Raw genomic sequence first — 16,308 nt, forward strand, 5'->3', positions numbered from 1 at the left:
CTACTAAATATATGAATTTCAGCCCCAGTGTGATAAATACCTGAGTAATGGACCCTCGAAGAGAGGACATTGATTCCATGGGAACTTTGGTGGCTGGAGTGCCTCTAGTGATGCTTCCCTCCTGCAATGCAGTCATAGTACCTGCAACAAAAGCAATGAGTGTGTTAATAGATTAATGCCGGCAAAAGCATGAAAACAGCGTTTTTAACAAGACTGTCAGTGCTCTCATTAACCACTTACCGACCGGCTCATGTACATATACGTTGGCAGTTTGAAGATGGATATCTTGGTAACGGCAGCAGCTGCTGCCACAAAGAAGGTATCCATCTTTAGAGCCGGCGGCTCTGTTTATGATAATGATGGTCTCCGGGGCGGATTCGCCGTGAGATCACCGTTAATCGGCGGCGGGAGAGGTGCCACCCCCCTTCCCACTACTATCCCGTGCCCTCCGCCGCTTACCGGAGCCACCAGCAGTGGCGGAGCAGATTGGGACCTGTCTGTGGCTGTGTATGGAGATGAGTGAAGGAAGATGGCCCCCACCCGTCTCCATAATATAGCAGGGTGGAAGCAACGTCACTTCCGCCCATACGTCTTAAAAGGCACATTTTTCTGTTGTCATTTTTTCACATGACAAATTTATTTTATTGCATTTAAGTCCAAATATGAGATCTGAGGTCTTTTTGACCCCAGATCTCATATTTAAGAGGACCGGTCATGCTTTTTTTTCTATTACAAGGGATGTTTACATTCCTTGTAATAGGAAGAAAAAAGTGACCCATTTAAAAAAAAAAAAAAAAAAAAAGTTAAAAAATAAATAAAATCAAGTAAAATAAATAAGAAGAAAAAAAATGTTTTTTAAATCTCTCCGTCCCAACGAGTTCGTGCGCAGAAGCGAACGCATACGTGAGTAGCGCCCGCATATGAAAAGGTAGTCAAACCACACGTGAGGTATTGCCGCGATTGTTAGAGTGAGAGCAATAATTCTAGCCCTAGACCTCCTCTAACTCAAAACATGCAACCTGTAGAATTTTTTAAACGTTGCCTATGGAGAATTTTAAGGGTAAAAGTTTGACGCCATTCCACGAGCGGCGCAATTTTGAAGTCTGACATGTTGGGTATCAATTTACTTGGCGTAACATTAGCTTTCACAATATAAAAAAAAAAAAAAAAAATGGGGCTAACTTTACTGTTGTCTTATTTTTGTTATTCAAAAAAGTGAGTTTTTTCCAAAAAAAGAGCGCTTGTAAGCCCGCTGCGCAAATACGGTGTGAAAAAAAGTATTGCAATGACCGCCATTTTCTAGGGTGTTAGAAAAAAAAATAATATATAATGTTTGGGGGTTCTAAGTAATTTTCTAGCAAAAAAAAAAAAAACAAAAAAACAAAAACACACTGTTTTCAACTTGTAAACACCAAAATCTCAAAACAAGGCCAGTCCTTAAGTGGTTAACCACTCAAGCTCCGAAAGGTTTTACCTCCTTCGTGACCAGGGCATTTTGTGCTATTCAGCACTGTGCTACCTTAACTGGCAATTGTGCGGTCATGCAACACTGTACCCAAATGAAATTTATATAATTTTTTTTTCACACAGAGCTTTTATAACCACTGGGTTTATTTTTTATTATATAAACGAAAAAATATATATATTTTACTTTATGCAATAAAACATATCCAATCAAAAAAATGACGAAAAGAAAAATCAAATGTCTTCATAAATTAAGAATGCAAGCAAAATGTATTCTGCTGCACGTCTTTAGTAAAAAAAACAAAAAAAAAAAAACACACACACACACACACACACACACACACACCCCACAATAAATGTATATTGATTGGTTTGCCTGAAAGAGGTTTCCCGAATGATGGTATATGTACACTGGAATTTTTTATGCTAGTAATGGCAGTGATCAGTGACTTATAGTGGGACTGCAAGAGCATGATGGACATTCTGATACTGACACTGGGTGGGAACTAAATAAATGACACCGACCTATCCAGTGACACCAATACAGGGATCAGTGCTATTATTATACACTGTCACTTAACCAATGCCCCTGGCTGGAAGGGGTTAACATCTAGGGGCAAAGGGTTAACAGTGTGCCTAACAATGTGTAATGTGTGCTTCTTTTACTAAGAGATGTGGTTGTCAGCTACGTCGCTGCTCCGTGTACAGAGTCCTTAGTTGTTTGTAAACACAGGGCTCTGTACCGGGATTCACTATGCTGATCAACAGGTTCCGCCCATAAAACATTGCCTGGAACCTGCTGACTGACTTGTGCTGTTCCGAATGACTGCACATATGTGGCGGTGGGTGGGCATGCACAAGTGCTCCCTAGCTGGAAATTCCAGATTACGTACATGATCTGGCGCAGAGTTGCCACAGTATTTTTACATTGGGGTGGGCACAAGCGGTTAAAGTTGAACTCTGTCTTTTGATATACTCTATATAGTTCATTTGGGCCAACTTGGCCCAAATAAACTCTGTCCCTCAATACCATGCAAGGCTGCTGGATGTGCTGTATAAACTATATGGAGCTGAGGCTCCATACAGCATACTGCACTGTGTTCCAGGTTTGAGCCATAACCTTCCTGTCTCATACCCAGAACACAATAGAGTCCATCACCGAGATGCTCAGCCTTTGGGAGAAAGAACTGTATTCTAGAAATGAATACAAAACTTCCTCTGATTGGCTGCGTTAGAGTCAACTCTGACTCAGCCATTCAGAGGAAGCGTTGTATTCATTGCTAGAATACATTGCTTTTTCTGAATGGCTGATCGCACTCTGGTTCTGAGACAGAAGTCTCGGCTCGCACCCGAGACAAGAGTGTATGCTGTATGTAGCCTCAGCTACATACAGTTTATACTGCAGATTCAGCGGTCCCACTTGCTAGTGAGGGACATAGTTTGTTTGGGCCAAGCTGGACCAAATAAACTATGTAAAGTATATCAAAAATGGGGTTCAGTTTTAAGACCCAAATTTAAAAATTGTCAGGCTGAAGGAAGGGGATAGCTTTCAAGGCTTCAAAAGTTGCCCTGAAACTTGTAGAAAGCTTTGTAAAATGCTTGCTCTACACACCGGTCTTCAGAAATGCTTTCACAAGGTGCAGCCCATGCCAACAAGGCCTTTTGGAACCCCACTTGTTGGTATTAGAAAATATGAAAGTCAAAAGGCAATATTTTATATTTATCTGCTAAAATCGCTTTATTATAGCTATTTTTTTTAGTTCTGAACATATTTCAGGAACACCAAAGATAAGGAACTCTGAGATGAACTCTGTTTTAAGTAGCAGCACTTCTACATGAGGATCTGTCCTTTTACTGTTTATTGTTAGAAGAAAAGGAAAATAAGAATCCTTGCTATGAACAGCAAACAATGTAGTATTCTTCCTATATTGTCAGAGGCTCATCATATATTATCAGCATGGCAGAGCCTGTACTAAAGCGGAGGTATCTAATGTTGCAGCCTCTTGAGCCCTCCCAAATGACTAACCTCGGACAACACCTTCATGCTGTGCTCTGACCAGCAGTCCCTCTGGCTGGGAGCTCTGCCTCGGGGAAAACTCTTCTTGCTTGATGTATGTCACAGAACCTAGAAATCAACATAAGCGCATGTAAATTATTTTACATGTAACCTAAATATCATAAATATAATAGGGGAAGCCGTCCCTGCCGGGAGAAGACAGTGATTATTGCTAGCGGCTATACAAGCACATGAAAAATCTGAAAAACTAAAGCTGCTCAGAGCAAAGTCAGAAGAAACCTGGAAGCAGACTGTAATTGACTTGCTGCTGTGAATAAACAAGTTAGGGCTCACTTACATGCTGGCACCCCAGTGCACCTTAAAAATGCCCGCGCACTACAACACACTGCAGCACAATGTCCTGTGTGTTGCATGCTGCCCCATATTTTTTTACTATTTAACCGTTCGTATACAAGGATATCTCCAGGGGTCTCCCCACACGCCTGTCATACCGAACTAGCGATAGTTGGTCCATACGGAGGGGCAAGTTTACATCCATGTGGGGGCACCTTGTCTGAGCACCTAGTAGCACGGATATATTACCTCTCAACATGAGCACTGTCTATCACCTACTGGGGCAGTCATTAATGTGGTTGAAGCAACATTATGCAATCTGTTTAATTTAACCCTATCTTTTCATTTTGTTAAATATATCATTTATCGCGGTGTATTGATTTCTCATAAGTATATTTGCACAGTAAGTTTGTTCACTGCAGCTGGTAACTGGATTATTTATTATCCTTGGCGTTTTGGTTATTTATTTTAATCCTAAAATAATCACAACAGATTTCTCCCATGTATGAAAATACTTAAAATTGGAATTTTTTTATAAGTCGTTTCTGTAAAAACCTTTTGTCTGCTAGCAATTTTTGATTGGTACACTGACTGCAGCACATGTGCAGTACACAGTTCCAGCCTACTCCGCAGCCGAGAATGGTGCAGGATAATGTAACTGAAGCGGTAACAGGGTAGAGAGGCTTAGACTCACATGCCTGGAGGAGAGCACAATAGGTAAGAGAAAAGTGTGCCATACCATGCAAAATAAGTTAGTCATTATGGGAAATGCTGGCTGGCCTGCCAAACCTGTAAAAGTCTGCCTAAAGTGAACATAGTCTGGGCTAAAATAATCCTAAACAGTGTGGATGCTGATAATTTTCTGTCTTACTCCTGTGTTTCTTCATGGACTGTAGGCCCAAGCTGTACATGAGTCCTCAACTTCAGCCCAGGGCTCCTGCTGAATTTCTGCAACTGATAGTTAAATGACAGAGCTTAACGTCAGGAGGACAGAGTTACTCTGACTTGGCATAGGTCAAGGCCCAACATCCAGCTGGCCTAAGAGCCAAAAGATCCACAGAGAGAAGGATGGATTTAAAGACTAACAAAAAATACTTGCAAGCACCACAGGAAGCTTACACATCAGCATCATTGTTACTTTACAAATGTTTTGGGCCAGGTTAGGCTCATAGTAAAGTGCCCACTTCAGAAGAACAAACACTGACAAATACTGTAGTTTTCTTTAGGGGCAAGTAGCAAGTGACAATTGGACTCCTGTGCAAAAAACGGTCTGCGTTGTCCAAGTCACACAAGGAATTTTAGCAGTCACTTCTCTAGTCTAGAAGAACAGAACAACTTTGCCAGACTTACGCTTTCCATAGACAAGGCCAGCGCAGTCTTGCTCAGAGCATTGTCACACTCTTAATGTTCAACAATGACGATGAATGTAGAAACTGTATGAAATCGCACATCAAGTAATGGACTTACCAGCTTTAGCAGATTCCTGTTGCCTTGGCAGGCCAAGAGAGATGGAGCCAACAGAGGGCTTAACTGGCTCTGGGTTATAGGACTGCTGACTGAGCGATGTTAAGTATGTGCCAGGTGTTCCCTGAAAGAATATTAGTCAAGCACGCATAAGCTTCAAATAAATGAAAATGTAAATGCATCCAAGTATATCTACAAATAGGACAGTGATGCAGTCACAAAACCTGTCTTTCCTATATCCCTCAAAGTGCTAGAAGTTCTCTACATTTATTAAATGTACAATTTTGAGGCATGAGGCTTCTAAGGTTTCCTAAACGTACTCAAACCAACTCAAGGAAATGAAATTATTATTATAGAAATGATTAAACATTTTATTACATAGGCCATTCCACATACAAAGGCATACAGCTTTTCATGTGCATGACCATCCCTATTGTAAACTGAAATGTATGGAAGAAAGCACTGTGGTCACAAACCGTGTACATGGTCATTAAGAAGTGTGAATTGATAACAGTGTGTTAATTAGTTTTAGGGCATCAACACCTTTACCAATGTTCCTATTGTTTAAGAACTATACCTACCTAGGTGGATGCAGCATTGGTCCAATACTGTATCTGTCCCCCGGAGCCTCTAACACTGAGAACCGAGCGATCGAACACAGCTGATTGCTCGGTTCTCACAGCATCCTGAGCTCTCTGCTGACTGTCTGCTCTTCCCGCCACCCCCCCCCTCTCGCACTCACTGGAACGCTGGGTTGTGGAGGGGGCGGGAGTGGCTGCCTCAGGCTCTCAGCAGCTCACTGAGAGGCTGAGCCGTGTGCCATTCCAGGCATGTCGGCGGATCCCGACTCCATTGTGGCGATCTTGCACGGGCCTGAACCAGTTCTATGGCGTCAGCTGACAGCGAGTTTTTAGCCCACTGTCTGCTTAAAACGTGTCACAGGAATACAGAACGCACTGCACTCCTGTGATCCACAGGAAATGTACAGACAAACGAGCTTTGGCTGTACTTCTCCTTTAATAATCAATCTAAAATGGTTTCCAAAGTTTTGCAAATGTTCCTTGTATCCAATACTTTTGCAAGCAGCACACAGGTGACTATTTACATTTTGTGACAAAGGAAATGTCATAATTAAGGTGATTCTGACCACTTGATTCTACATAATTACTTAACTAGGTCAGCTATGGTGACAACTTCATTGAGTTTAAAAAGGTTTGAAGGTAAAAAAAAAAAAAAAAAAAAAAAAAAAAAAAAAAATGTGCATTTAGTATTTTTTTGTTTTAGGAACCTGGAAAGCACTGCACTAGCGATCAGCAGATCGCTGATGACATGCAGGTCACATGCAGACTGTCAGTGTAATCTGTACAGCCAGGCAGTTTCTCACTGACAGGAAGAATCAAATAACTAACACAGCATTTAAAAGCATAGTGGTAGTTCACCGAGAACTAGAAGCCAACAGCCGCAAAGGCTGTCGGCAGTTGTAGTTCATCCATTCACAGGACTCTGTTAAACGCTCTGAGTGCTTCATACATATAACTGGTGATCCTGTCAGTACCACTCATTTACTTTTCAAAACTGACCACGCTAAGCACAGTAACACATGTTCTAGCTAGAGGTACAGGCATGGCATTGCATGCCTGTATCTCTGTAGTCAGGTTTACAGACACACTCTTTGTCCAGTGCCACTGCTGAGAGAAGGCTGTGGCCCATTAACCAATCACAGCCTGCCTTATGCAGCTGCATCCAATAGGGAAGTGGACAGCAGATGTAAACAGATTTTCCCACTGTGTATGTCAATCACATCCTGTAGTGCAGAAGAGGCACGCTACTAGAATACAGCGTGCACAGCAGGGAAAGTACTCCCCTTTGTGTTATTCGCTACTAACATCCTGCCCCCTTTCCAACATTGACATGCCCTGCACAACCTCCGGATAGAACATGGAGGAGGCTTTGTGGTCATATGACCACTGGATTAAAGAAACAAGAGGAGGTACCAGAATCATTTTTTAGGGAAATGTATAATCATATAGGACACACATTGTTTATTTTTAAAATAGGTGCATTGGATAGACTGCTTTTACAGATATAGAATAAGGGGAATCGAGAGTTGGTTATCTACCTGATAGACTTCGGGCTGGTTCACACCACAAAAACGCACTCCAGATCCGTTCCAGATGCGTTTCTGCATGTGTGTTTTTAATGCGTCCCAATGTGATTTTGGTGCATTTCCAGGAGATTTTTTGCAGTTTTTATTCCACTCTACTAGGGTCCAGAGCATTTTTGATACGTTTTACTGCGGTCTAGTACTGTCCAGTGCAGGAAAAATGCAGCATGTTCTACTTTTTTTTCTGTAACTGAAAAGCCCTGTAACTGACTGCACTGATGTGAACTATATAAACCATATAACCAACTTTCCATGCGTTTTTGATGCAGAACAAAAACACACTGGACTGCATGTGGTGTGAACTGGCCCTCAGTGAAAAGTTATTTTGGAATAAATTGTAACAATGCTACTTTGCATGTTTTCTTCTGTGGATAATGTACTGCACCATGACCAAGGAATAACAAAACCGTTTGGTAAAAGCAAAGATTACTACAAGCTGTAATCAAAGCCAGTGGTACGGGGTCTGCTGTTTTCTTATCAGTCTCTTCATCAGTCCGAGAGTAATTACATACAATGACTACATCAGAGCACAAACGTCACTTCTACTTTTCACTTTTGGGAAAAGTATACCCATCGTAACAGAATTAAGGCTCTTCCACCTGTCTAGCAGTGCTTACTTCCCTCTGAAAAGTGATCTGAGGTTAATCGCTTCTCAGATGGTGGTAAAGCAGTGGCTGGCAGGCATTCAGGATTCGATCCTGCCACCTCCTGAATGTCTGCTTTATTTTTTTTTAATCCCAGGGGGAGCTTTTGTATTAAAATACTGCCCCGCATGCTTGGTACGCACTACCACTGACCTCAATTGGTGGGTTTGACAGGTGGTGCTGCCAGTCAAACTCTGCAGACCGGCTGTAATGTTGGAATTTAGGTGGGCGACTGGGGGCCTATTTTTACCACTCATGTTTATCCATGTAAAAGTGTCCTTTAGAGTGGCTGGCATTGTAGACATCTGCTGAAAGTGCAAGTTGCTTGTCTGTCTGCAGATATTTTAGCTTTTTAGTTATTTATTTTTTAAGAATATTGGCCTAATTAAAAAATATGCCCTGCACTTAATTATAAGTGCATCGGCACTCACGGCTTTCTTAGTCCACCTGTAAAGTCCCACAAATACCTTCTAGGCCTGCCAAACAAATCAACCTAACGCAGTTTCCTGTAACTGTGTGACAGCGATGCTGCACTGCTCCTGAATTCAAGTGCCACTCTTATGTAGGCCAGGTCTGATTGCACTACAGTGGGATGAAAAATGTTGTGGGAGGGGAGTGAATATCAGCATTGTCATTGGTGATTCACATGCCTGTAGCTTGTCAAACACCTGGACCCATCTAATCGTGCTCATTGCTTAAGAATTGATAGCACTGGCTGCCTCTATTGAGGATGCCATCCCACTGTGATCAACAATGTCTGGGACAGGGGAGAGTGAGACACAAATGAAAATTTGGGTCAGGGAGTATAAACCAAGGAATGTGTTTTTGTGCATCACATGGTAACCCGATTGGAACTTGTAGGGCCGAAACAAATCAATTATGAAAATATTCATAATCAATTAATCGGCCAGCTGATTAGTTGGTCTGCATAAAGAATGCATTATTTGTTTACATATCAGGAAATACAGTGCAGCACACATACAGCTCAGTACACCATCCATACAGGTCAGTAAGTGCCTGAGAACTTGTGAATGCATGAGGAGCAATGTCTCATGGGACATGTAGTTCTGGACAGGAAGTGAGTGGTTCTAAAGGCAGAAGTTTTTTTTTTAACCTTGCTATAGGGCCACTCTAAACAATAATTTGCAGCTTGCTTTTTTTTTTGAAGGAAGACATTGTTTTTGTATGGCCAGCATAAGTGACAGCAGGCATGGGTAGCTTTTATCAAGCCACCTGCCTATGACAAGGGAGTCTGTCATACATAGTATATATTACAATTCTGTCTAAAAATCTGACAAAACTGCCTTTAATGTTTTTTTTTTTTCTTTAAATAAAAAATTTGCTCCCTGAGTCTGATGATATTTACCAGATTCAACCTCTAATAGTATATACAGCATCTCTCTTCTGTCTGTTATTTATATTTAATACTGCATATACATATTTAAGAAATTGCCTTTTATTTTAAACTTTACATATTAACTAAATTATACACCATACTTTTTTTTTTTTTTTAAGGTTATTGACCGATTAATCAAAACAATAATCAGCCAACTAATCGATTATGAAAATAATCGTTAGTTGCAGCCCTAGGTACTTGTTTAGACTGTTTTAGCGAAGGTAACAGAAGTACTTGCATGCTTGTTTAGTGTCTGCAACCTAAAATTACAGAAGGCAGCCAAGTCCACCGACACCGAAGTGGGTTTTTAAGTTAGCAAAACCAAAACTGGATACTTTGCGATTCCTAAATAGGGCTTATAGTTGACATGATCAATTTATGGCCAAAGCAGTTAATGTAGATTTATGTAGATCTAAACATGAATAATGGAGGGGGGAAATACTACAACAGACACTTTTGTTTCTGGTAATATTCCAAAGAAAAATCAGCAAAATTGCACTCTCCAGCATTATGTGTGTATACATCCTTAGAGTCACCCGTGCCTTAACCACCTTGTTTAGGGCCCATTTCTTGTAGGGGTTTTTTTTTTTTTTTTTAAATCTGGTGCACTTAAAAGTACATTTTCTGTGTTAAAAAAAAAAAAAGCAACCATCAATCACACTTTGTAAGTTCAGTAAAATTCATGACAGCACGATTAGTTACGGTTGAAAGAGGAGACTACAAATATATATCTGTGTTACAAACTGCAAGAACACCATGACCTAGTTTAGCATTGCTCGGTCTCATGACAGTGTCTATAACACCCCCCCCCCCCCCCCCCTTCTCAGTGAAGATGCTAAACAAGACATTACTCCAGCAGCATTGTAATATCTACAATTTTCTAAAATGTATAAGTCTGAAGTACCTGGGATATAGATCCCCCCACAATAAAGGAAGGCTTGTCAGAGGAGGTCACTGTAGTTTTGGATGACGGAATCAGAGGGGGAGGTGGACGGGTTGGGCGCGTCACAGGCAGTCGTGTTCCTTCGGCTAAGGAAGTTATTACCTGATGGGGAGCAGGCTGCAATACTAGAGAAAAAAAAAAAAGGCCTTAAATAAACAACTGTAACATTAGAGAATGAAAGCCACATTTGTGACATATACAACATGTAATGTAATATATTACAAGATTAGCCAAAATAATACTCTTAAAGAGGAAGTAAACCCTAATGGTTTTACTTCCCCCTTGATTCCCCTGCAAAGTAAAAGCATAATGCACTTACCTGCCCGCGATGGTGGCGCCGTCCGTCTTCACCCCTCTCCCTTCCGGGGCCGTGGACTCCAGCTCTGTGTCTGGCCGTAGTCGCGCGCGGGGGCAGCCGGTCACAGCATGGGCCCTATAGAAACTGCACAATCGTGCCCTTTCTTTAGTGCGCAAGTAACGATGACGTCAGCGTAAGCGTATATAGTAAATATCTCCTAAACCCTGCAGGTTTAGGAGATATTTCCAGTACCTACAGGTAAGCCTTATTTTAGGCTTACCTGTAGGTAAAAGTGGTGTGAAAGGGTTTACAACCACTTTAACTCCTATTTTTAATAGTACTGACTTTTAAATACAAGCAATGTAAATTAATCTCCGATATTGCAAAGTAAATCTGGTCCTTTCTAAAGTTGGCCATATATTTAGCTCCTTTTAGCCCACCTTGACTGGTCATACATCCTCTTGAATTTTAAGGTGTAATTCATGTTGCTTCAGCTATTTACCTAACAGTAAGTTAAATTAACTATATGCGGTTTTCAACAAAAGTGGTAAAAGGGAATATCATGACCTATAAAGTTCTCCATATTTATTCTCATCTATTCCATACTAGGAAATTCTTTGTCCAAAAAGGTATTCCGGTTATGGAGCACAAATTAAACAAATCTGTACAGCATTGAAAGGTTTACATTAGACAATAACCCAACTTTAACGATCCCTACACAGACACAAACACAGGAAGACAGAACAGCTAAAGCAGCACAGGGAGCATGAAAACAACAAGCAGGCAGTACCTGGAGGGACACAGTAGCGGACAGGATTGAGCTCTGCTTGCGGGGAAGCCTTGCCAACTTCTCGTGGAGACATCCTGTACGGTGAAACAGAACGTGCAACATTCTGCATTTGAGCTTCATGCTCCAGTGCTCGCTTGACTTCAGCAGCATAAGGCATGTACACAGATTTTCCTGCCAAAGTTAGTCATAGTAAGTTAAAAACATATGCATAACACGAACTATGGGTTAAAGCACAACACACAAACATGTATTTACAATTCATTAAAGCAGAACTCCAGGCAAATGTGCCTAATTTTTATGCTTCACAAATGTTTCCTTCCTTTTACAGCTGCAAGCATGTGCATACTTCAGAAAGCAGTCTCCTCCCCCAACAAAGTTTAAAGTGTTTAAAAAAAAAAAAAAATGTTTTGCCTTTTAATAACATGTTATACTTACCTGCAGCGGCTTTGCAGAGCAGCCCCAATCCTCCTCTTCTTGGGTCCCTTGCCGGAGCTCCTGGCCCTTCCCTCCTGACGAGTGCCCCCAGAGCAAGCAGCTTGCAATGGGGTCACCCAAGCAGGCGCACTCCCAAGCTGCTGCTCCCGTGTCCATTCAGACAGAGAGCCGCAGCTTGGCCACGCCCCCTCTGACTGACAGCAGTCTCAGCCAATGAGGGAGAGTGTCGTCCCCCCCAGAGAGCCGATGCTCTCCTGTACATCACTGGATTGGGAGAGAGCTTAGGTAAGTAATGGGGGGGGCTGCACATAGGTTTTTTACCTTCATGCATTAAATGCACGAAGGTAGAAAAACTTAAGCCTTTAGATCCACTTTAACGGCTCTTACAGATCTAATGGGTGGCTAAATACCAAGTGGAATTTAGTTGTTATACCAGGTGCTTTTAAACATACGCTTAATGACTTATTAATGAACACATGTCCACATAAATGTTTTTTTTATTGTTTATCTGCCTGGAGTTTAGCTTTAAACTGTAAATGATTTAACTGCATCACACAAACAGTAAAGCTTTTTTAGGAGTTCCTCTGACCTAATAAAGGGCAGATCAACCACTAGGAGCGACAGACCTGTTTCATGTAATGCAATTGACTGACAAACTGGAGACATTTTATGACTTTATTAGGGCTGACGTCAGATGCAATAGCATGCATAGCAGGCAACAGCTCATATGTACAAATAAAAGTTTCTATACAATTTCAAAAGAGGACTTCAGAACCTTACTGCCAGATTGATTTAGAAAAACTAACTACTTAAACTGAAAATTTAAGAAAAATACAAACTCCACTCGAATTGCCTTGGCACCCTTCCCAATTCGATTTACAAATCACTTAATGTTAGTAGGTGTATTAAGTACCAAAAAAAAAAACAGATAAAGAAAATGCTGGGCATAATGTCACTACCCTCATGGGGAGGATCCTGGCTAATGCAGAGCAAGCAAAATCTTGCAAGACAACATTCTAGGCTAGCATTTTTAAGATTTTGGCTGCTCAGTATTCCCCAGTATCTATTACTGAAGGAGTGTGCCCTGGACAGAAGGCGAGGATAAAACCTCTTCTACTAATAGTAGAAGATTTGTGAAGGGGGAGGGGACTAGACAGTGTAAGCAGACTCTGCATTTTAGTGAAAAGTTCACTTTGGACAAGGAATAGAAAATGGTAAGAATGTAAATATGCGCAGCTGCCAGATAGGCAGAGTTGTGAGAAAACAGCCTTTAGCTTATACTTGGCTATAAGCTGCCAACTGTCAGAATATTCTGGGATGTGCACAGTAATATTTGAAATGGATCTCTTGATAAGCGGCTAAATCCTGAACTTGGAACTGATACAGGTAGTTAATTCCTAAGGAGTAACACTGCACACAGTCATGGCTTTTGACAATACTTCAAACATATATAGAATGAATATCCTTGAAGGTATATGCATGTAAAGTTTTGATTTTGGCAAATATGCAGGATGCTGCAAAATCCTTTTCACAACCCAGCCATGCCGCATCTAGATTCAGCAACTCATATCCTACCCTCTCAATCTGATAAATGGAAACTGGCCTTAAAGCAAACCATGCAGCAACAGCCACCCAATCACTGTTAGTTCGGGCACTGTCTCTGTAAAACAATAGATTATATTAAATACCTTCCTTGCATTAGGGAAAAGTCAATCACATATTCTGGCCGACCTCTTCGTGCCTGCATTGCCCCCTACTGGTTACATAGTGCACTCGGTCTTTGGCTAATAGGAGGGTGACATATTTAGGAAGGGGCAGGATACACATTAAGCAGGTCTGGCCACTTATCTAACATGGCGCCCAACATTTAAGGTAAGTGCAGTATTTTAGGACAAAACAGACAGTACATGCAAGCACAGGAAGGTGCTTGTACAATCATATAGCCTGTGGCACAGGGCCCACTGGATGGAATGGGTAAGGGTTGGAATCAGCAAAAATTTTATTGTGTTCTGTTTTGAAGTTGGGGAGGTTCCCCTATTTTTGTTGTGTCCCCAAATAAGGACGTGAGAAGGAACACTCCAAAAGATCTAGAAAGCAAAAAAACAACATACATGGCAAAAGGTTTTTGCTACAGTTTGTATATTATAGTGAGGAGATTCCCATTATTTCCCTGTCCAGCCTGTTGACACATGCATGGTAACTTGTTAGAGTGGTAGGAAACTATTTTTACCTACAGGTATGCTTTTAATAAAGCTTACCTGTAGGTTAATTCAATATCTCCTAAACATGCACCATTGGAGATATGATAGTGAGCAGCAGCCAGTGACATCACCAGCGCAAGCACTCTAAAGGAACAGCATACTCGTGGCGTTCTTTCAGAGCTCTGTGCCGTGGCCGTTACTCCTGTGCACATGCATGGGCTCAGCGCCATTGTGGCTCAGCTGTTCAAGCGGCCGCAGCCTGCGGACCCGGAAAGAAGACCAGGTGAAGATGGACGCCTCTGTATCGGTGACAGCGCATCGCTGGAGGGATTTGTTACAAGTTTTGTCTTCAATAATGTGTTTTTTAATAATGTGTTATTTAATGTGTTTTTTAATTTTTAATGCAGTACTCCCATGGGTCACTGCAGGACAGGCCTCTTGGTACCTAGAGCATATTGAGGTACAATGTGTTACATAAAACGTGCGTTTTATTGCTAAGGTCTAGCTCTAAAGGGGCTTCAAAGTTTTGATTTCTATGCCACAAGGTTCTCTTGCATAATATAGTTTGAAAAGAGAAAGTATCTTGATTTACAGGGTATAAATCAACAGCTTTAGTTGTGTAGGGGCTGGCTATTATTTCTCTATAGGGAAAGATGTTTTGTCCACTGGACAACAGAAAATGTAGAAGATAAAAGGACAAAGTATATTTACTAAGAGGCAGCTTAGTTGGAAGCAAGAAAAACCTGCATCTTAAAAGGGAATGGTTTCAATGCTGTTTTTTCAGGTACTTCATACAAATACTCAGCACCAAAACAGCGGCAGAACTGGAGCAGAGGATTTTTTCCGGTTAGGACAATGTAGTTACCTTCCCAATCAATGCTTGGACTCTTAGACATGCTTGCTGGGCTGGCTGATCTCTTGCTCTCCATGTTCATCTGTTCTTGCCTCTGCCTTTGCTCTTCTAGTAAGTTATTTTCATGCAAAGACTGAAGGTGTCGCTGGTACAAACTGAAGCTGTTTGCCGACACTGGTGTGCCAGGGGGGATAGCACAGGGGCTGCAAGATACCTGTGAAAGGACATGAAGGGAAATCTGAATAAATACTCACAGCTGTTGTAGATGTGCTAAATAAAAAAAAAAAAAAAAAACACACATTTAAGTTATCGTTTTTTTTAACCACTTGAGCGCCAAAAGATGACCGGGCCATTTTTTTGCGATTAGCAATCTGGTAATTGTGTGGTCATGCAACACTGTACCCAAATTAAGTTTATATATTTTTTTCACACAAAGAAAGCTTTCTTTGGTGATGGTGAACACCACTGGGTTATTTTATGCGATAAAAACTAAAAAAGACCTGAAACATTTGAAAAAGAAATATTTTTTACTTTCTGCAACAAAAATATATATTAAAAAAAAAAAATCTAATTTCTTCATAACTTCTGGCCAAAATGTATTCTGCTACATGTCTGATAATAAAAAAAACACCAATAAATGTATATTGATGGGTATGCATGAAAGTTATGGCGCCTACAAACTAGGATAGAGATATCTATATATATTGGAATTTTTATTTTCTTTTATAGTAGTAATGGCAGTGATCAGCAACTTATAATGGGCCCGTGATAATGGCAGGGCAACCTGACACTAACTGACATGGGGGGGTGGGGACAACTGCCACTAATATAGTTATCAGTGCACTGATATACACTGTACTAATGACACTGGCTAGGAAGGAGTTAACATCTAGGGTGATCAAGGGGTTAAATGTGTGCCTAACTATGTGTAATGTGTTTTACTACTGATCTCTGGTTTCTTATCCCTGCTTTGCAGAGATAAGAAACCGATTGTTCCCCCTGTACAGAGCCCTGTGTTGATGGTCAACACAGGGCTCGCTGTGATTGCACACATGCATAGAATGTTACCTTGCCCAAATAAAAAAAACACTATGTTCATATATGTGTAAAATACAGAGCAGCGGAAGTGTTAAATGTACAAACACAAGTTTATTAACTCTAAGGCCATATAACTGGACACACCCCTCTAGTTCATTATTTAGCTGGAATACACATGAGCATACAGGACTTTGCATGTACGTATGCACCAGTACCACTATTGGCAAGCGGTTTAAACACCCCCGTAACCAGGTATGGAGTACTCTGA

The 16,308-nt window shown here is 41.1% G+C and overlaps 1 protein-coding gene across 1 annotated transcript in view; it reads right to left on the reverse strand.

Annotated features, from left to right (window-relative positions):
- NCOR1 (nuclear receptor corepressor 1) overlaps nt 1–16,308 on the reverse strand; it is a gene marked incomplete in the record, with an annotated part of 219,411 nt that overhangs the window by 53,306 nt on the left and 149,797 nt on the right. Inside the window, 6 exon segments of the mRNA XM_073616883.1 lie at nt 41–141; nt 3,491–3,589; nt 5,282–5,402; nt 10,387–10,550; nt 11,514–11,684; nt 15,015–15,216. Coding sequence (XP_073472984.1) covers nt 41–141; nt 3,491–3,589; nt 5,282–5,402; nt 10,387–10,550; nt 11,514–11,684; nt 15,015–15,216 — 858 coding nt within the window.

This window comes from Aquarana catesbeiana, linkage group LG02 (genome assembly GCF_042186555.1).
Source record: "Aquarana catesbeiana isolate 2022-GZ linkage group LG02, ASM4218655v1, whole genome shotgun sequence".
NCBI classification, from domain to species: domain Eukaryota; kingdom Metazoa; phylum Chordata; class Amphibia; order Anura; family Ranidae; genus Aquarana; species Aquarana catesbeiana.